Genomic DNA, 21778 nt, shown 5'->3' with positions numbered 1-21778 from the left:
CACTCTTTCCAAACTACAACCGCCCACAAGCTTTGGCTAAGACCTGCCATTGTAGAGCTGGCTATATATGGATTGAAATTCAGCAGGTTAAGCAGGGACAGGCAGAATTTGGATCCATGTATGGGCTAGCTGGTTTTACACAAGTCGATCTATCAATCGACTTTTGTGCAACCAGCCTGTCGTGTTTTTCGCAAATGACTAGTGCCGCTGGCTATAGCCGGCAACACTGATCCTTGTATCTTGCCAGTGGGAAAGGCTCCCCACAAGCAAAATACAGTGATTTCCCCATCCACATGTGTGGATGGAGAAATTGTTTATTTTTTTCTTTCAACCCGCTAGTTGAATGAAAAAAAAAAATAATTATGTATGTCCTGGCTAACAGAGAGCATACTAATCAGCCTTTACATAAATCATTTATAACTTTACCTAAGGCAAAAACAATGTAATTGGGAGCTATCCACTAATCTACCAGACATTTATACTAGCCCATCACTATTATGTTCAGGAGGCAGGTAGGGGCAAGCAAGATTCAGCATCAGGGCATGATGAAGCTTTGTCCATCAGAATGACCTAAAATTCATCTATGACAGGAGGGTTTGGGAGGCTGCTAAAGGTACTTCTTGGTGCCTGCACTTTATACTTGCAGCAGTTTTAGGTTTATGTTCCCATGACAAACTCTTTAAAGAACATCGCTATAACAGTAATTCCTTGTATTTTGTTTTGCCAGAGCCCCATCCAAACAACTCTGGAATTGCCAATAAAAAAAAAATCCATATTAAGATTTTTCCATTGCCCCTCTTATGATTGAAGTGTAAGAATTAGGTTGTTTGGAAGAAGGTTCATTTCTAAAACCAACATTAGTATAACACGGTAAAGCATCCTTCATCCACACTAAAACACTGCTATTATTTATGATTCACTAAAGAACTTGGGGGTTAAACTATTACAAACTGTAAGTGTTCATTGATTAATGTTAATGTGATTTCTCACAATCAATACTACTTTCTGAGAAATGTGAGCATATTATTTATAACCAAGCTTTGTGGTTTCTCCTCTTATAATCTCAGGGGAAAAATCTTACCAATGTCCCTATTTGATACAGCAATTCCTCTATATTGTTCTGTGTGTTCCTAATATCTTTCTCAGAGACTATAGGGGATATCCTTTTGGGCGTATAGCAGTGACACCGCAACTGGAAAACACAAAAAAAAATTATATTAAAAATATATGAAAAAAACAAAAAATAACCAAATTAAATTTAGCGGACCTCCTTTAGAGTAAACCATGTAATTCATCTTGCTATTCCTTTGTAAGCTGTTTATTGTTAATTCTTTCCTGTCATAGCTCTGTAGTAATCCCTGGATAGCATTTGTGCAAACTCTGTGTAAAAATGAACTTTACTTTCTGAAGATGATGATTTTTTTCAGACCTGTATGGTTAAAATTAAGTATTCTAGTATTTCTAATAATAAAAGCACCCAGTTTGAGAAAATTGGGTACTATTGAATGAGATATAATTATACTGGGGACAAATAGATGGTTCAGACTGACCTTGCCGGCTTCACTCCTCCCTCTATAATTTTTCATATTTCTTTAAAGTGGTTGTAAAGGCACAATGTTTTTTTCCCCTTCATGCATTCTGTGTGCAGCACCCCCCCCAGCCCCCCTAATTCCATCTTGATCCAGCAATATGCACGAGAGCCTCAGCTCTCCAGGGACTCTCACTCCTCATTGGCTGAGGCTGCAGCAGCAGCCATTGGCTCCCGCTGCTGTCAATCACAGCCAGCGAGCCAATGAGGAGAGAGAGGGGTGGGGCCAAGCCGGGGCTCTGGAAACGCAATGCGGCTCAGGAGCAAGCCTGCTTGGATGCTCCCACAGCAAGCCGCTTGTTCTGGGGGCACTCGGCAGGAGGAAGGGGCCAGGAGCGCCTGTGAGGGACCCGAGAGGAGGAGGATCCGGGCCGTTCTGTGCAAAACCACTGCACGGAGCAGGTGAGTATAACATGTTTGTTATTTTTCTTTTTTTAAACAACAAGCATTTAATATCACTTTAACATACCCCTTCCTTCCCACCTGCTTTTATTCTTTCCATCCCCTTTCTCTGGATATCTAATCAGGATCACATTTAGGATCTAACATGCTCTTATAGACTTACCTGCAACACCCAGGAAAGGCTGTGGGGGGCGTCAGCCCTTGCTCAGATTTAAACATTTTAAACAGTTTTGTGAATGCTTGACTTGGTATACTGTATAAATCCATAAGTCTTATATTTGTGAGCCGTGTTATTTGGATGACTATATTTATTATGTCTACCTTTTATTCTACGCCTGCCTTGCTGACAAACATTAATTTGCTGTTTTATAAATGTCTGTTTCAGAAAAACATTGCAACATAAAGTTTTTGTTTTACAGTAAATGTAATCATTTGTTTGTTTAGACCACAAGGTTTAGTATGATTGAAAACATTCATAAAGGGTTAATACAATATTTTGCTCAAACCAGTTTACTAAAAACTTTGAGAATTTTAAATAATACCAAGAATGGAAATAGAATTATTGTATTTCAACCAGAGTGTTGTAATGCACGGAAAAAATTGGTTGTATGGCGGCTTTATTGTTAAGATGACGGCTGTGGCGGGGGAAATTTTCAGTAAAATGAAAACAAATTGCTAGTAGTAAGGCATTTGTCACAGTCTGATTACTTGGCAGTCACTGTGGGAGCTTCAATTTGTCAAGCTACATCAGTAGAACGGGAGACTAGTACAGCCAGACAATGTTATTTGCATGTTTATTCTATAATCACCAATAAACTTTGGGGCAGGTCATTTTGGTATACCTTTAATTAAAGAAAAGGAGTTCAAACTAGGTCAAAAGAATTATAGCAGTGGGTAACTGAAATCTTGTTGGAAATTTTGCCTAATATCTTACTTGACTTGAAAAAAGCTGCACTTTACTTTGTATAATCAGCAACTACAACTCTGTAATCTGCAAGGTCTGTAATCAACACAAATACTGGAAACGTTATTTTTTAGGCTTCTCTGTATTTCATTCAACGTTTTATTCCAAACAGTTAAGGGTCTCCAGCAGAGAAACCACCAAAGGACTGGTGGTGGATGCTTCAAGGTCTTTAAAGCACAAATCCAGGCCCCCACTTTCTCTCCCACTCTCTGAGGAAAACCCATGGGGACTTTAGGTTGGGGTTGGAAGGAAGAGGGAGCCAGCCGAGAGGAAGCTACACTTCAACTTCAAACCCTGGAGTTAAGTTCCTGTTCATGATAAAGGAAATCGGTTGCACGTTTTAGAGTATAGCCCTGGTATGTAATGTATTCTTCTGCTGTGAAGGACAAGTGATGGGTACCCTGAATTGTTTCTTTCTCTGACATAAGGTGTGGAATATCTTCTTCTCTTACCTGCCAGTGGACACACTCTTAATGAACAAAAGTATGTACACCAAAGCATGCCAGCACTGTGAAACCACTGTTACAGATACATATAGGCTGCTCTCATAATAACGTGCAAGAGAAAACATGCGCACAAACCCAAAGCAGCTAGTCAGAAGTGAGCTTTCATAACTCTGCATGGCCTATACTCTTGAAACATGAATAATGTGTTTACTTCTGGTTTACACCACCACTGTCTACACACAGGCTGTGTATCCTTTTCCTGGATACCTAGATCTGAATATCTTGTAGATTACCTGTAGAAATTCAAATAGTCAAAAAAGGCACCATTGGAGTATATTGGAGTTAAAAGAATAGTATACAGTATATTGGTGAGCTGAACATATGCCTGGATAAGCAAAGAAATCAGTGCAAATATGAGGAAGTCTGGTGAAAAAAAAATTGAAATGGTGAAAAAAAATAGGAACAAATATGATACTTTATTTACCAATAAAATGGGCTAGTTCTATTCCTTTGAGCAAATGCAATTTATATATTGTTTAAATAAAATGTTTCTTACTTGAGGAACTGGTGTAACAAGTGTCCAGGTATCTTCTGTATGGTCCACTAAAGAGCAACCCCTTTCTGAAGAAAAAAAAAAGGTTATAAATTAAGATTCTTTCTTTTACTCTTTTATGCATTATTTGCAACAAAACTGGCCATGTGACACAAACCCTATGTAGATTTCAAAAAATACATAAAGCTTTATAGTGAAAAAACACATTCTCTCTGATAATAATGTTAACTGTATCTATGTTGGTGCAGTGTTGGTAAGCAAAGAAGTTCTTGTTAGTGCTGTGGCAATGGGTGCAGAAGTGTGCAATGGTGAAATGGTGGAGAGTGCCTGTGGGTGCCATGGTGGCAAGTGCAGAAATGAGTTTTAAGTGCAAGAGCAGCAAGTGCAGAAGTTACCATTGTTGTAGTAACATCAAGTTAGGAATTGTGCATTGGTACAGGGGTGGGGAATGGGGCATTACATACTGGTCCAGTGGTGATGAGTAGGGTATTGCATGTGGTTGCAGTGGTGGGGAGTGGGGTATTTTGCATTAGTGCAGTGGTAGTGAGTTGATTGGTGAGCATTGGTGAAGTGGCCATGAGTGTTATATTGAGCATCAGTGCAGTGACAGTGTTTGGGGTATTGTACACCACTGCAGTGGTGGCAAATGGGCTATTATGTGTTGGTGCAGTGGCGGTGAGTGTAAATTTTGTACATTTGTGCATTGGCAGTGAGTAAGATATTGTGCTTTGATGCAGTGGCAGTAAGGCATTTTCCATCAGTACAGTGGCAGTGAGTGGTGTATTGCATTACAGTGAGTTGGCTATTATGCATTGTTGCATTGGTGGTAAGTGTGGTATTGCATGTTGGTGCAGTGAGTAGGTATTGCGTGTCAGTGCAGTGGTGGTGAGTTGGGTATTGTGTGGAGGGAATTGAGAAAATGCATGTTGATGTAGTGGCAGTGAGTGGGGTATGGTGTCTGTGCAACTGCAAAAAGTGGGGCATTTTGAGTTATTACAGGGGTAGCAAGTGGAGTATTGTGTATCTGTGCAGTGTTAGTGAGTGTCATATTGATTGTTGGTGCAGTATAATAAAATAAGGTGAAGAGGGTAAATAGGTACAGAAAAAACTTCCTCTACCATGCCTACATTATGTGTGTGAAAACCAGCCTAACCTGACCCATATATTCAAAAAATATTCCACAAAGAGCATGGAGAAAAAGAGGTTATAGGGTTGGTTTACCAAATAGGCAGAGAGACCAATTCGGTTATTTCTGTAAATTTAATGATGATAATGAAAAATGTGCAAATACATTAACATGCAGGTGCTTAGGCATTAATTGATGAATAATAAAGTGACATATAACACAGAAGACAAGACTGAACACACATAAACACAAAAATTTCCACGACCGGCCGGTGTAAATTGATATCAATTGTCAGGGGTAAAGAAATTCCACAGCTGTCTGCTGTATAATTGCCTTATTGTAAAGGTATTCTTCCCATTATTGTAAGGGCTGGAGTGGGGAACTGGAGACAAAGAAAAGGCAAATTCCTTAAATACTTTCTTCAGCTCTGTGTATAGAAAGGAGCATGGGGGAGCTCATGTCCATAATGGGGATGGTATTGACATAGCCCCACAAATTCCACAGTGGCTCAAAAGTGGCATGATCCAGAAATATTTGAACAGAATAAAGGTGGATAAAGCACCTGGACCAGATGCCATCCAACCACAGATTACAAAATAATTGAACTCTGTCATTTCAAAGCCATTGTTTCTAATTTTAGGGACTCTTTAATGACTTGAATAGTACCACTGGATTGGCGTAGGGCCAACGTGGTGCCTATATTTAAAAAGGGTTTAAAGTTATTACCAAGTGACTATAGACCTGTTAGTTTAACTCCTATAGTTGGGAAGATACTGGAGAGTTTAATAAAAGACCACATACATGAGTCCTTGCTGGAAAAAAAATATTTTAAGCAACAGACAGTATGGATTCATAAAAGACAGAAGTTTTCAAACAAACCTGATTTCTTTTTATGAGGAGGCAAGTAAAACCTTGGACAGAGGGATGGCTGTGGTTGTAGTATACTTGGATTTTGCAAAAACGTTTGACACAGTTCCCCACACACACCTAATGTGTAAGGTAAAGTCTGCAAGCTTGGAAAGATCAGTTTATAAACGATAGAAAACTGTCTAAAAGACAGAATTCATAGGGTCTTGGTTAATGATTCTTACTCTGAATGGTCTATGGTTATCAGTGGTGTACCCCAAGGTTCAGTGTTGACCCTTACTTCTTAATATCTTTATAAAGGATATACGGTCTGGGATTAAAAGTCTGTCTTGGCAGATGACACCAAGCTATGCAGTGCGATAATGTCATTACATCATATCTCCAAATTACAAGCCAACCTCAATGCATGTTAAATTGGGCATCTAGGTGGCAAATGAGGTTTAATGTTGATAAATGTAAAGTTATTCATTTGGGGGCTAAGAATATGTATGCATCATACATACTAGGGGGAGTAGAACTGGGGGAATCCATAGCGGAGAAGGATCTGGGTGTTCTGGTAGATTCTAAGCTTAACAATAGCATGCAATGCCAACCTGCGGTTTCCAAAGTGAGCAAAGTCCTTTCTTGCATTAAGACTGGACTCCAGAGAGAGAGATATAATTTTGCCCCTGTACAAATCATTAGTAAGACCTCATCTGGAATATGCAGTTCAGTTTTGGAATAGACTCCCTTAAGAGCTGGTTCTGTCCAGCTCAGTAGATTGCTTTAAAAGAAAAGCCCTGGATTCTTTTTTTATTAATAACATTTATATGTAAAGTTGATCCAGGGAAATATCCGATTGCCTCTTGGGGGATCAGGAATAACATTTTTCCCCTGCTTTAGCAAATTGGATCATGCTTTGGAGGACTTTTTCGCCTTCCTCTGGATCAACTGTGGGTATAGGATTGTGTATATGGGATTGTATGATTTTTTTCTCTTTTATTGGTGGAACTAAATGGACTTGTGTCTTTTTTCAACCTGACTAACTATGTAGGAGCGCTGACAGGGGACCTGAGAAGAGGAGGGTCAGGGTAAGTGTACCATGTTTGTTATTTTTTATTTTTTTTTACTTTTACAATCACTTTAACCACTTCCCGCCAGCCCTATAGGCGATTGACGGCGGGAAGGTGGTTGCATTTTCCTGACCGGACATCATATGACGGTGGCAGTATAATGCGCACTGCGCGCCCCCTGGGGGGCGTGCAGAGCAGGGATCGGTGATGCGGCGTGTCACTCTGATACACCACATCTCTGATCTCGATAAAGAGCCTACTGACGTATGCTCTTTACCATGTGACCAGCTGTGTCCAATCACAGCTGGTCACATAGTATACAGGAAGAGCCGTTGATTGGCTCTTCTTAGTTCGTGCCTGACAGGCACGAGTAGAGGAGAGCCGATCTGCGGCTCTCCTGACAGGGGGGGTCTGCACTTGTAATCAGAGCATTGATTACCAGTGCAGGCCCTTGGGAAGAGTGCCACTAGAACCACCAGGGATGCCCACCCATGACCCAAGGGATGCCCACCCATGACCCCAGGGATGCCCACCATGGCCACCAGGGATGGCAATCAGGGCTCAGGGAGCCCGCCAATGCCCTCCTAATCAGTGCTGCTCGCCAGTGCCCTCCACATCAGTGCTGCCCACCAGTGTTCATCATTGCCATCTATCAGTGCTGCCCACCAGTGCCCATTACTGCCCACCAGTGCCCATTACTGCCCACCAGTGCCATGTATCAGTTCCCATTAGTGCCCATCAGTGCCGCCCATCAGTGCCACCTATCAGTGCCCATCAATGCCGCCTATCAGTGCCCAGAAGTGCCGCCTATCAGTGCCCACCAATGCTGCATATCAGTGCTACATATCAGTGCCCATCAGTGCTGCCTATCAGTGCTGCCTATCAGTGCAGCATATTAGTGCCACCCCATAAGTGCCTCCTCGTGCGGCCTCATCAGTGCTCATCAGTGCAGGAAAAAACGTATCTATTTACAAAATTGTATAACAAACAAAAAACTTTTTTTCAAACTTTTTTATTTGTTTAGCAAAAAAGAATAAACCTTGCGGTAAACAAATACCACCAAAGGAAAGCTCTATTTGTGAGGAAAAAAATACATAAATTTGGTTTAGGTACAGTGTTGCATGACCGCGCAATTGTCATTTAAAATGCAACAGTGCTAAAAGCTGAAAATTGGCCTGGGCAGGGAGGGGGCAAAAGTGCCCGGTATTGAAGTGGTTAATGAGAGCTCAAAAAAATAGCCAGTGACAGGACAGTTTTGCATAAGTAAGAACAGGGAAAGTCACAGCAAACTATTGGCCAACTTCTATCTGCCAGTTAAAGTGGGTTTATTACCTTTTAATGAAAAGCATGTGTTGTTGCTAAAGCAACTCAAAAAAAGCCTTTTTTTATCTGAAATAAATGAGATTGGGGTGCTGCTGCTGTATCTAATCCAAGCTAATTGCAAAAGAAAAAAATGTATTCTACAGCTAGATGTACTTCCAGCGTATGCTGTTTGTACACTCCATACTGTCCTGTAACACCACGTACAGTTTTAGGGCACCCCAAGCACAAATATTTATTTTTTTCTATACCATCTTAAAAGACCATCCATCATTGTACACTGTTTTTGAATTTTTTTTTTTTTGCATTGATACACGTACCCATGACTGCGCAGGACTACCCATGCTTTTTTGTGACATTAGTTTACCTGCTAACCCGAAATATGGCCAGAACTTAACAGCAAGACCCCCCCCCCCCCCATAGATTTTAATGGGATTTGGAATTGAAGAATTTCATGCAAGGTTCACAAAACCTTTAGCTAACAGAACCCAGGCAGATTCAGCCTTCACTACTGTTTAAAAGACATATGTGTATGTATCACCTACCCCATGAGACACTTTTTCAGACACTGAAGACAGGTATTCAAATATACGTAATGCATATAAGTTTGCGGGACAGAATACATTTTGAAATTCTTTTCCTGTGTGTAAAACCTCAAATGAGCATTTCTAAACAGCATAATTATCCATATCATGCCTTGATGAATGGTACAGAATTACATAAAGCACACATGGGAATGTAATGAGAGTCAATGTGTATACTTTCTTTCATGCTTTCACAGTTTAGATAAACGGACTCCAGTGGATTTAATGACAGAAAATAAAAGATGAGTTTGAGTAGTTATTCCTCTCTTTGTTCTATTTGTTTCCTTCCGGGATAAGAACTGAACCAATAAAGGGATCTTTTTTTAAGCATGCTCTAGAAAACACAAGAAACATACCACCTGATTTATCTCTACTCTGTCTTTGCTTACAGCCGATAATTCACATTCCACCAAAGACTCTCACCTCTCTATTTAATATCACAAAGCAGTCCTCCACCTGGGCCTCCTTGATCAGCTACAGCAGGATAGTTGTGGTTGGACTGTGTCCAATTTTTGACATCAGAAAAGACTTCATAGAGAATCGTTACATTTTCATTTTTGAGTTTGAGTACCAGGTTTTTCCTGCAGGTGGTAATACAGGAAAGTTCTCAAACTAGTACTCACAAAGAACATGGGTAAAGAGCAGGGTGATAATCCCAAAATGTATTTATTTACCCTATTTCTTTACCTTCCGTCATGTGCGTATGTAGAGAAAAAAATGCTAGAATGGAAGCAGCATATGATCTGCTATATACTGTATGTAGAAATGTCTTGACTTGTACTCAATGGTACAAACTACTAAACAATAAAAAGAAAATACAATTTAATGCTTGGGAGTTGTTAGGATATTAGTTCTGATGATAGATTTCCCCAGATTGTACCTCTTGACCTAGGCATAGTCCCTTGCCAGGAGCTTAGGGAGTTCTTTTAGAGGAAAAATTATAGTTGCATTTTACTATAATTCCAATAATTAATTTATGTAGACTTGTAAAGTTACTAATATATCCCTTTTAAATGTTTGCAGTGATTTCAGGGCCAAGTGTTTGGGAATGATATGGTCAGTAACACTAAGGCTGGGTTCATATCAGTGTTAATTTAGTCAACAAAAATGTTTTCGTCAAAATTTTCGTCAGTGCCATTTTTACAGTGGTGAAAACGAAACGAAAAGTACACTGACAAAAACTATGACGAAAATCAAGTCCATTTTCATTAACAAACAAAAACTAAACGAAAATGTGAGGCAGGGATGTTTACCAGCATGAACTACCTTTCGGTTTCCACAGAGCTCTGCCTGTTTCTGCTCCCAGACTGTGCAGTCAGCATTACAGGCCTCCAAGTCTCACACCGTGATGACTGCCAGAGACCAGAGCAGCACTGTGCATTATAGCAAGGCCTCCTGATTCCCAACGAGAGTTCCACTCCCGAGTCCCCACTCACGATGACTGCCCACGTCCAGATCAGAGAGCAGATAGAGCACCCACTGTGAGTGTGTAGGGTACATTACAATTATAGCAGGCCTGAGGTGAGGCCTCCCCTCAGACTGCCGTCTGTCCAGAGCACTGTGTGTGCATTACATGTCTCCTCTGACCAGTGGCATTGGCATCCAGGGCACTGTGCATTACAGGCCATCCCTTAGACCTGAGACCAATATGCAGCACTCTACAGCATTACAGGCCTCCTCAGACCACCGTCCAGAGTTGCTAAGTCTGTATCTGTGAGTTTGTTCAAACATTAATACCATGATATTATATTTTTTACTCCAGGAGTATATAATGAGCATTACAATTTAACCACTTCTCCACCAGGCCATTTTTTGGGATATGGCACTGCATTATTTTAACTGACAATTGCGCGGTCGTGCGACGCTGTACCCAAATAAAATCGATGTCCATCTTTTCCCACAAATAGAGCTTTCTTTTGGTAGTATTTGAACATCAGTGCGATTTCTATTTTTTGCGCTTTAAACAAAAAAGGAGCATCAATTCTGAAAAAAAAAAATATTTTTTACTTTCTGCTTAATACCATTCAATTAAAAAAAAATATTAAAAAATCAATTTTTGTCATCATTTTAGGCTAATGTGTATTCTGCCACATATTTTTCGTAACAAAAATCCCAATAAATGTATATTATTTGGTTTGGGCAAAAGTTATCGCATCTACAAAAAGATTATTTTTATTTTTTACCATACCATTATTATTATTTTTTTTACTAGTATTTTTTTTTTTCTAGTAATGGCTGCGATCAGTGATTTTTAGTGGGACTGCGACATTCTGGCAGACAGATCGGACACCTGACATTTTTGACACATCAGTGCTAAAAAAATGCACTGGTACTGTACTAATGACACTGGCAGAGAAGGGGTTACCACCAGGGGCAATTAAGTGGTTAAATGTGTCCCTAGGGAGTGCTTTCTAACTGTGGGGGGCTTTCTGCATGAACACAGAGACCTATGTTCCTAAATAAGAGGAACACAGGATCCCTGTGTTCATAACTGACAGAACAGCGGTCTGCCGTGTTTACAATGGCAGACCACCTTTTCTGAAGCAATCACGGGACAGAGCCGACCTGCTGCAGTAAAACTGTGGCGGGTGGTCGTTAAGAGGCTTACTAAACACATTCGATTTTAGTTGATTAAAATGGTTTTATTCGACTAAAATGTTTTAGTTGACTAAAATACGTTGACTAAAATGGGACTAAAACTAAAATGGCATTTTAGTCAAAAGACTGTAACTAAAACTAAATCAAAATTCGATGCCCAAAATTAACACTGGTTCACATATATGCAGGGCATGGTTTCTATGCAGAGTCTGGTGCGGTTTCCATTCAGTGGTTCCGGTGCAATTCAGGTGAGAATGTAACACTTAAATCACATCTGAACCAGACTGAAAAGCATACAGGACACTTTTTTTAATTTGCACCGCAACCAGCCCGCATATTTGTTTTAACTAGCTCTTTTTAAAGCCGGTCTGGTTCACATGGTATGCAAATCGGATGAGGTTCCAAATGCATCCAATTTGAATATATATGAAAAGGGGCTTTATCCCTTTTATATATACAACAAATATAAAAAGGCAGGTTAGCATCATGTAGAGTGCTATATTATGTTCTAGGAACAAAGATGGACATGGACAACAATATTGGCAAAATACAATACAAAAGGAGGATTGGCATATAACATTTAAAGCCCCACGAGGAGAACCCAGTGATTATTTCTAGCAGCTATAACAGCCGCTAGCAATAATTCCATGTAAAATCCGACAGGCTAGTTTGTACCCAGAACGATTGTTCAATTTGGATACATTCAGCCTGACCATACATTGTTTGAATCTCAACCAGTTCAGCAGGAACCGTCTATGGCCGGCTTTAATCTTCCTTTTTCTCTCTTTGTTCGTTGTTCTCCTAGACCGGGGGTCAGCAACCTGTAGATTGCATTCTATTAGTAGATCGCAGACATGTGACTGGTGGATCGTGGTCTGGGCTTGCTGATCCGCTATTCCAGAGCATCACACAGAGTGCAATGCACAGGAACTACTTGTAAAGTTGGAGCTGTAGTAGGGAGCAATAGCCACATAGGCCGATGCCTCCTCTGTAGTGCTGGCTCCTGTCCCATGCGGAGTGATACCAACTACACTCCACCTCCTATCCTGGGTAACGGTCTCCAGAGTGGTGCCAGCAGCAGGAAAGAAGAGATCTTTGGGTCAGTGTGAAGCAACACACTGGGTATAATAGTATAAGGCTGCTTTCACACTGATGTTCTGTGGTTTACCCACATCGCGGACACAGTGCACTGCACCTGCAGCTTTCCTGACATAGACTTATATTATCTACTCCGGGTTTGTTGCACTTTCCGAATGCAGGAGTTTTGGTGCAGCAAAGTGCAGCTAAGTCAGGAAAGTTGCAGATGCACTGCGCTGCAGGTAAAAGGCAACACATCAGTGTAAAAGCAGCCTTATAAGGGGCTCAGGATAGTAAGGGTTCCTTTACATTTGCATTTTTGGCAGGGGTGGTAAAACCCCACAGTTAAAATGTGTTTTTATCACCCCCACCCTAACCACACCCCCTTTAGCTGCAGTGGCCAGGAGTGTACACATGACACAGCCGCAGCAGGAGTTGTATGCCCTGTAATGGTTGATGTGTGTAGCATGACCCATTCAAGTGAAATGAGGCCACTTTGCAAGTGCCCTGCAACCTTGTGCAGTACAGAAAACAAGGGGTTAAAGCAGGCATATATATATAGTATCTCACAAAAGTGAGTACACCCCTCACATTTTTGTAAATGTTTCATTATATCTTTTCATGTAACAACACTGAAGTAATTACACTTTGCTACAATGTAAAGTAGTGAGTGTAAAGCTTGTATAACAGTGTAAATTTGCTGTCCCTCCGAATAACTCATCACACAGCCAATAATGTCTAAACCGCTGGCAACAAAAGTGAGTACACCCCGAAGGTAAAATGTCCAGCTTGGCTCCAAAGTGTCAATATTTTGTGTTGCCACCATTATTTTCCAGCACTACCTTAACTCTCAAGGACATGGAGTTCACCAGAGCTTCACAGATTGCCACTGGAGTCCTCTTCCACGCCTCCATGAAGACATCACAGAGCTAGTGGATGTTAGAGACCTTGCGCTCCTCCATCTTCCATTTTAGGATGCCCCACAGATGCTCAATAGGGTTTAGGTCTGGAGACATGCTTGGCCAGTCCATAACCTTTATCTTCAGCTTCTTTAGCAAGGCGGTGGTCATCTTGGAGGTGTGTTTGGGGTCGTTATCATGTTGGAATACTGCCCTGGGGCCCAGTCTCTTAAGGGAGGGGAACATGCTCTACTTCAGTATGTCACAGTACATGTTGGCATTCATTGTTCCCTCAATGAACTGTAGTTCCCCAATGCCGGCAGCACTCATGCAGCCCCAGACCATGACACTCCCACCACTAATGTTGACTGTAGGCAAGACACACTTGTCTTTGTACTCCTCATCTGGTTGCCACCACACATGCTTAAAACCATCTGAACCAAATAAGTTTATCTTAGTCTCATCAGACCACAGGACATGGTTCCAGTAATCCGTGTCCTTAGTCTGCTTGTCTTCAGCAAACTGTTTGCGGGCTTTCATGTGCATCATCTTTAGAAGAGGCTTCCTTTTGAGACGACAGCCATGCAGACCAATTTGATGCAGTGTGCGGTGTATGGTCTGAGCACTGTCAGTCTGAAGTTCTCTGAACCCCCACGCCTTCAACCTCTGAAGCAATGCTGGCAGCACTCATACGTCTATTTCCCATCTATTTAACCTCTGGATATGATGCTGGGCATGTGCACTCAACTTCTTTGGTTGACCATGGCGAGGCCTGTTCTGAGTGGAACCTGTCCAGTTAAATCATTGTATGGCCTTGGCCACCATGCTGCAGTTCAGTTTCAGGGTCTTGGCAATTGTCTTATAGCCTAGGCCATCTTTATGTAGAGCAACAATTCTTTTTTTCAGATCCTCAGAGAGTTCTTTGCAATGAGGTGCCATGTTGAACTTCCAGTGACCAGTATGAGAGAGTGAGATAGAGCGATAACACCAAATTGAAAACACCTGCTCCCCATTCACACCTGAGACCATGTAACACTAACGAGTAACATGACAACGGGGAGGGAAAATGGCTAGTTGGGCCCAATTTGTACATTTTAACTTCAGGGTGTATTCACTTTTGCTGCCAGGAGTTTAGACATTAATGGCTGTGTGTTGAGTTATTTTGAGGGGACAGCAAATTTACACTGCTTTACAAGCTGTACACTCACTACTTTACATTGTAGCAAAGTGTCATTTCTTCAGTGTTGTCACATGAAAAAATATATTAAAATATTTAAAAAATGTGAGGGGTGTACTCACTTTTGTGGGATACTGTATATATACATATATATATATATATATATATATATATATATATATATATATATATACAAACCCAATTCCAAAAAAGTTGGGACACTGTACAAATGTGAGTAAAAAAGGAATGGACTAATTTACAAATATCATAAACTTATATTTTGTTCACAATATAATATAGATAACATATCAAATGTTGAAAGTGAGAGATTTTGAAATGCCATGCCAAATATTGGCTCATTTTAGATTTCATGAGAGCTACACATTCCAAAAAAGTTGGGACAGGTAGCAATAAGAGGCCGGAAAAGTTAAATGTACATATAAGGAACAGCTGGAGGACCAATTTGCAACTTATTAGGTCAATTGGCAACATGATTGGGTATAAAAAGCAGGGCTGCTGATAGAAATGATGGGGCCCTGTACAGCCTAACTGATGGGGCCCCCTTCAACCCTATCCCTGGCCCCGCCTCAAAACAAAATGCAGGTTTGTCACCGTTTACGTATACGTGCGGGACCATCGTGCATGTTTGCAATTACGCATGAGCAAGGGGGAATGGGGGCTTTAAAAAGGTTTTACATTTTATTTTATTATTTATGTTATAACATTTTTTTTTTTACACTGTGTCTTTACATTTTTCAAAATCTCTTTTATTGCTATCAGAAGGGATAAATAACATCTCTTGTGATAGCATGGGCCATGACAGGTCCTCTTTATGGAGATATATGGGGTCTCTTATACCCCATGCCTCTCCTCTGGCCTCCAAAGCATCTGATCAAACCAAGATCAGAGTGATCAGATGCTTGTTCAAACCGGTAATGGCTTGGTTACATAAAACAGAAACCAGAAATGATGAAATCTACGTCACCAGTAAAAGTAATCCAGTAACTTTTTAGCCACTAGGATTACTTATACTTTGTGCAAAGTCACTGGGGTTATTATGCTGCAGGGATGACCAACATATCACCCTTCCAGTCCAGGGACGTGCCGGTGTTCAGAATACCGCTCCCTTTCATATTCTGCTACCGGATGTGACGTAGGGACTAGAACAACTTAATGTGCATGCGGCATGCATTCCAACATGGCCGCTATGCATTCCAATAGGTTTCCTAATGTGACAGAACAGGAAGCAGCAGCGGACATCTTCTTACACCCACGCAAGTCCTGAATTTTACATTTATTTTAGCAGTAAACTCACCTTATATACTGAACCAAAGTATTACATTTGTATTATTATTGTATTCTAGTAAGTATAGCGAGAAACCTGCAATCAGAAGGTGGTGATGGACATCTTGGTATGCCCCGCACTGCTCAGTGGAGGCCATCTTGGTACACCCTGCACTGCTCAGCAACAAACTGATTATATAGTGAAATAAACTATTTCACTCAGTCGCAGAGAAATAGTCTATTTTAGTATATAAGGTGAGTTTACTGCTAAAATAAATGTAAAATTCAAGACTTGCGTGTGTGTAAGATGTCCGCCGCTGCTTCGTGTTCTGTCACATTAGGAAACCTATTGGAACGCATAGCAGCCATGTTGGAACTCATGCGCAGTAAGTTGTTCTAGTCTGTATGTCACTTCCGGTAGCAGAAGCTGATAGGTAGCGGTATTCTGACAGAACACCGGTACATCAATGGGCGGGAAAAGGTTAAAGGGGAGTGGTTTAACTGCACATGTTTACTGTTCCCCAAATGCAAGTTTAAAGTAGCATCTCACTGTGTCCTATGATCATCAGCATGAAAATCACACAGGCAGCAGGTGCCTTGTCACAGTGCTGACTTTGTTATGCAGGAACACTCAGTACAGCCATAGTTTAATAAAGTCAGCACTCTCAGCAGCCATGTGACACTGTGACAGGGCACCTGCAGTCTGTGTGATTTTCATGCTGATGATCATAGGACACAGTGAGGACTCTATCCCCTGTTCTTCACTCACTGTGTCCAATGCAGCCACACTGTTCTCCTGCTGCTCCCTGTCAGCTGCTGAGCCATCTGCCACCTTACATGATCACTCTCGGCACCTGAGTATGGGAGGCAGGGCTAAGCAGAGCATTATTGTATCCCTCCGCCAAGCAAGGCAGTGGACAGCAGCAGCCAGGACTGTATGGCAGCAAATCAACATGGGACTGCAAGCTATGCATACATGCGCCCCCGAAAATGAAAAAAAATTCCCGCCACTGCACTCCCCTCCTGGACCCTTCTGTTGACATAATAGGGCCCAGGAAAATGTAATTACACCCCCAAGAAAGTAAAAATGAGGAAAAAGTTTAGAAAAACCTATTTGCAGAAATTAACTGTGTTGCTGCCCGGGCCCCTTGTAGAGCTGATGGAGCCTGGGCCCGTTACAACAGGGCCGGTTGTACTGCCCTATCAGTGGCCCTGATAAAAAAGAGCCTCTCAGAGTGGCAGTGTCTCTCAGAGGTCAAGATGGGCAGAGGATCACCAATTCCCCCAATGTTGCGGCGAAAAATAGTGGAGCAATATTCAGAAAGGAGTTTCTCAGAGAAAAATTGCAAAGAGTTTGAAGTTATCATCATCTACAGTGCATAATATCATCCAAAGATTCAGAGAATCTGGAACAATCTCTGTGTGTAAGGGTCAAGGCCGGAAAACCATACTGGTTGCCCGTGATTTTCAGGCCCTTAGACGGTACTGCATCACATATAGGAATGCTACTGTAATGGAAATCACAACATGGGCTCAGGAATACTTTGTCAGTGAACACAATCCACCGCGCCATTCGTCATTGCCGGCTAAAACTCTATTATAGGTCAAAAAAGAAGCCATATCTAAACATGATCCAGAAGCGTAGGTGTTTTCTCTGGGTCAAGGCTCATTTAAAATGGACTGTGGCAAAGTGGAAAACTGTTCTGTGGTCAGACGAATCAAAATGTGAAGTTCTTTTTGGAAAACTGGGACGCCATGTCATCCGATCTAAAGAGGACAACCCAAGTTGTTATTGGCGCTCAGTTCAGGGTTTGTATATATTGTGACGGTATGCGAGGTGAGGTAGTAGATAATCGCTATATTTCAACTCGCATGCGTTCTGTAGTGAGAGACTGAACCGGAATTCGGCCCGGGTTTTTCCAGCCTCTGGGACAGGCTAGGTTCCGGGCCAGAGATTGTGGGTAACCTGAGTTCATGCTCAGGTGGACTCTAAATGAACAGGAAAAGAGCACAGAAAGGTTCTGGCCTGAGACTCAGAAGGGAATCTGAGAGAGGAGCTCTGTTTGGTTTGCTTTACCATGTGTTTTTGTGGGTGATGGGGACCAGCCCCACACTGTATAGTGAGAAAAACTGTTGTTTAGTTTAGCGCCGGACGGCAAGGATTTATTTTACTGTTTTGTTGTTTTTACATATTTGCAAACCTCTGCTAAATAAAGCTGGCAATCCACCAGATTTAAAAGAAATTACCTGCATGCTGGCCATACTTTCCTGGAAAAGGTGATCCCTGTGAGCTAATCTCCCACACGTGGTGGACTCAGCAGGCATAATCTAAAGATGGAGGAAATGTTAAAGACCCTGCTACAGGTCAATGCAGCTCAGCGGGAAACCAACTGCCAAATCGCAGAGGCCGCTACAGCACAACAGGAGGCTGCTGCAGCACAACAGGCAGCCCAATAGGAGGCTGCTGCAACAAGCGGCCCAGCAGAAGATGAACCGGCAGTTCGCAGAGGCTCTGCTGGAGTTGAAAAAAGGGTTTGCATCCCTTGTGCCAGCTGAACCAAAATTGGTACGTGCCTCGTACCACCTGCAAAAGACGACACCGGCTGATGATGTGGAAGCATACCTGGCGACTTTTGAGAGGGTCGCTGTCCGTGAAGGTTGGTCAAACAAACAGTGGGTGGGTCTGTTGGCCCCATTTCTGACAGGAGAACCGCAAAAAGCATATTTTGACCTAGGCCCAGATAAGGCCCAGGGCTATGAGACTCTGAAAATGGAGATACTCGCACGCTTGGGTGTTACCATGGCAGTCCGGGCCCAGCGCGTGCATCAGTGGACCTACTCCAGCAACAAGCCACCCCGTTCTCAAATGTTTCCACCTCACCAAAAAGTGGTTGCAACCAGAGACCTTGACAGGCCCCCAGATTGTGGAGCGTGTGGTAATGGACTGATACCTGCGTGTGCTCCCTGCTGCTCTGAAGAAGTGGGTCGGCCAGGGGGACCCCAAAACTGCAGCCCAATTGGTGGACCTAGTGGAGAGGTACAGTGCTACTGAGGACTTGGTGAACCTGTCTACACCCCACTTCAGTGTGTCTAGGGGTGCAAGATCGCCCAGTGGTTCTGGTAAGACTGTTCCAGGGTTCAAGTGCATGGGGAAACTAGATAAGACTGTTGTTACAGCTAATGAGACTGTGGGTCCTAGGCCTGGAGACTGGCCAAAGAAGCCAGCAAGGTCTTTGGGACCGCTAAGAGGACTGGGGTTAGAGCAAATACATTTGGGCATATTGCTGCAAACTGTCCTATAAATCAGTGGTCCTCAACCCTGGCCTACAGGGCCCACTAACAGGCCAGATTTGCAAGATAACTGAAATACATCCCAGGTGATATCATTTGCTGCTCAGTGATTGCAGTACTCTAGTCTGCATCTCCCCAAGGTAATACTTAAAATCTGGCCTGTTAGTGGGCCCTGAGGACCGGAGTTGAGGACCACTGCTATAAATGATGAACCTATGCAATGCGATTTTGCTTATAGGAAAAGACGCATATCTCTGTTTGCACGGGTCGCATAAACTGCATCATGTCAGAGTTGCATTGAAAAACAAATGTGTGTTATAGCAGTGGATGGAAAGCCGCTCACAGCCCTGCTAGACTCTGGAAGTGTGGTGACCCTAGTCAGAAGTGATTGTGTAAATCCCACAAAACTACACCCCAGTATTATCGGGGTAATTTGCATCCATGGGGACACTCGGGACTACCAGACAGCAGTGGTTGAGGTTGACACCCCTTGGGGCAGTGTGACCCATTCAGTGGGGGTGGTGCCTTCGCTACTTCATGAAGCTTTAGTGGGGAGGGATTTCCCCCATTTTTGGAGGTTGTGGGAGAGCAAGGGGAGACTGGTGGATAGAGCTCACCCGGCTCCGGAAGCACAGGAACTCTAACCAGAGCCTTTTTGCCAAATGGAAGGAAACACTGTTGGGGGAATTGAGGGAGCTGGAGATCCTCTTCCTTTCCCTGTCATGGCTGGGGAGCCAGAGGACCTGGAAGCTAGCTCCCAGCCAGAGGGTAACGAACAGGAGGACATTTCTGGCCCTGACAATGAGAGTAGCCAGAATGTGGTACCCAACTTAGAGGTCAGGAGAGAGGATTTCTGTACCGAGCAACTACGAGATGTCACCCTCCTTAGAGCCAGAGAAAACGCTAAGATGGTGGATGGGGAACCAGTAGATCCTCACTGGGGGGTGTCTTTTCCCTGCATGGCCATTAAAAACAATTTACTGTATAAGGTAGTAAAACGTGCAGAGGATGAGGTTGAACAGCTACTGGTTCCCAAACCCTTCCGCAGGTTGGTCCTAGACCTGGCCCATGGTCATGTAATGGGGGGACATCTCGGTATCGAAAAGACCAGGGAGAGAATCACCCAGAGATTTTTCTGGCCCGGGTTGCATGCAGATGTCAGGGGGTACTGTGAATCATGCCCTGAGTGTCAAATGTCTGCACCATCGCCCCATTTTCGCAGTCCCCTGGTCCCTCTACCAATCATCAAAGTTCCTTTTGAGAGGAATGGCATGGATCTGGTGGGGCCGGTAGTGAAGTCTGCCTGGAGTCACCAGCATATTCTGGTAATCCTAGACTATGCGACACGCTATCCTGAGGCCATACCCTTGCGTAACACTTCCGCTAAGGCTATCGCCAAGGAGTTAGTCCAGGTGTTTAGTCGAGTGGGAATCCCAAAAGAGGTCTTAACCGATCAGGGCACCCCATTTATGTCCAGGGTTACCAAGGAACTGTGAAGATTGTATAAAATCTCCCATCTCCGTACCTCTGTCTACCACCCCCAGACAGATGGTTTGGTCGAAAGATTTAATAAAACCTTAAAAAGTATGCTAAAAAAGGTGGTTGACAAAGATGGGAGAAATTGGGATTTTTTGCTCCCATATCTTATGTTTGCCATACGAGAGGTTCCGCAAGCATCCAGAGGTTATTTTCCCTTTGAGCTCTTGTTTGGTAGACATCCCAGGGGGCTGCTGGATGTTGCCAAAGAAACATGGGAAGGTGAGGCCACCCCATATAGAAGCGTCATATAGCATGTCTCCCTGATGCAAGATAGAATTGCTGCTGTCCTGCCACTGGTGCGAGAACATATGGAGCGAGCTCAGGAGGCCCAGAGGAGGGTCTATAATCGGGGTGCCAGAGTCCGTACTTTCAGCCCCGGGGACAGAGTGTTGGTACTGGTTCCCATTGTTGAAAGTAAGTTCCTAGCCAAGCGGCAGGGTCCCTTTGAAGTTATCGAAAGGGTAGGAGAGGTCAACTATAAAGTCTACCAACCAGGGAAAAGGAAACCACAACAAATTTAACATGTGAATCTCTTAAAGCCCTGGAAGGACAGAGAGACTTTATTGGCCGCATCTCCAGCCCCAGAAGACCGGGTACCGGGGACACCTGATGTCTCTGGTGACGTAATTGGTAAAGAGGCATTCACCTCCCTCTATGCAGTTGAGAGGGCCCACAGGGTTCCTCCCAGACCACTGCAACCAGGCCGTCCTCCCTGCACTATGCTAGCATGTCTATTAAATTACCGAGATAAAGAAATCATACTAAAACTGTCCAGAGAACGTCAGAATATTCAGTTCAGTGGTGCCTGTATCTCCTTCTACCCAGGCTTCTCTGCAAAGGTCCAAAAGAGTAGGGCACGATTCTCCACAGTAAAACAAAGTCTCCAAAAGCTACATGCCAAATACGCCATACTATACCCAGCCAAGCTAGGCACCAGTGGAAGAGGAATGAAGGCCTCCACCAAGAGCTTGAGATACCTGGGGGCCAGAATGCCATTGCGGCTCTAGAGGA

General features: G+C 42.9%; 1 protein-coding gene across 1 annotated transcript in view; it reads right to left on the bottom strand.

Annotated features, from left to right (window-relative positions):
* The window catches only part of LOC309558826 (uncharacterized protein), a 326395-nt gene that overhangs the window by 22563 nt on the left and 282054 nt on the right, over positions 1-21778 (bottom strand). Inside the window, exons 10-11 of the mRNA XM_082261904.1 lie at positions 3957-4021; positions 1082-1192 (exon numbers count right to left, since the gene is read on the bottom strand). Of these exons, the coding sequence (XP_082118030.1) occupies positions 1082-1192; positions 3957-4021 (176 nt within the window). The remainder of the gene's footprint in view (positions 1-1081; positions 1193-3956; positions 4022-21778) is intronic.

Source organism: Pelophylax lessonae (assembly GCF_965119305.1).
Source record: "Pelophylax lessonae genome assembly, chromosome: 6".
NCBI lineage: Eukaryota > Metazoa > Chordata > Amphibia > Anura > Ranidae > Pelophylax > Pelophylax lessonae.
This window is presented reverse-complemented; position numbering and strand designations above follow the sequence as displayed.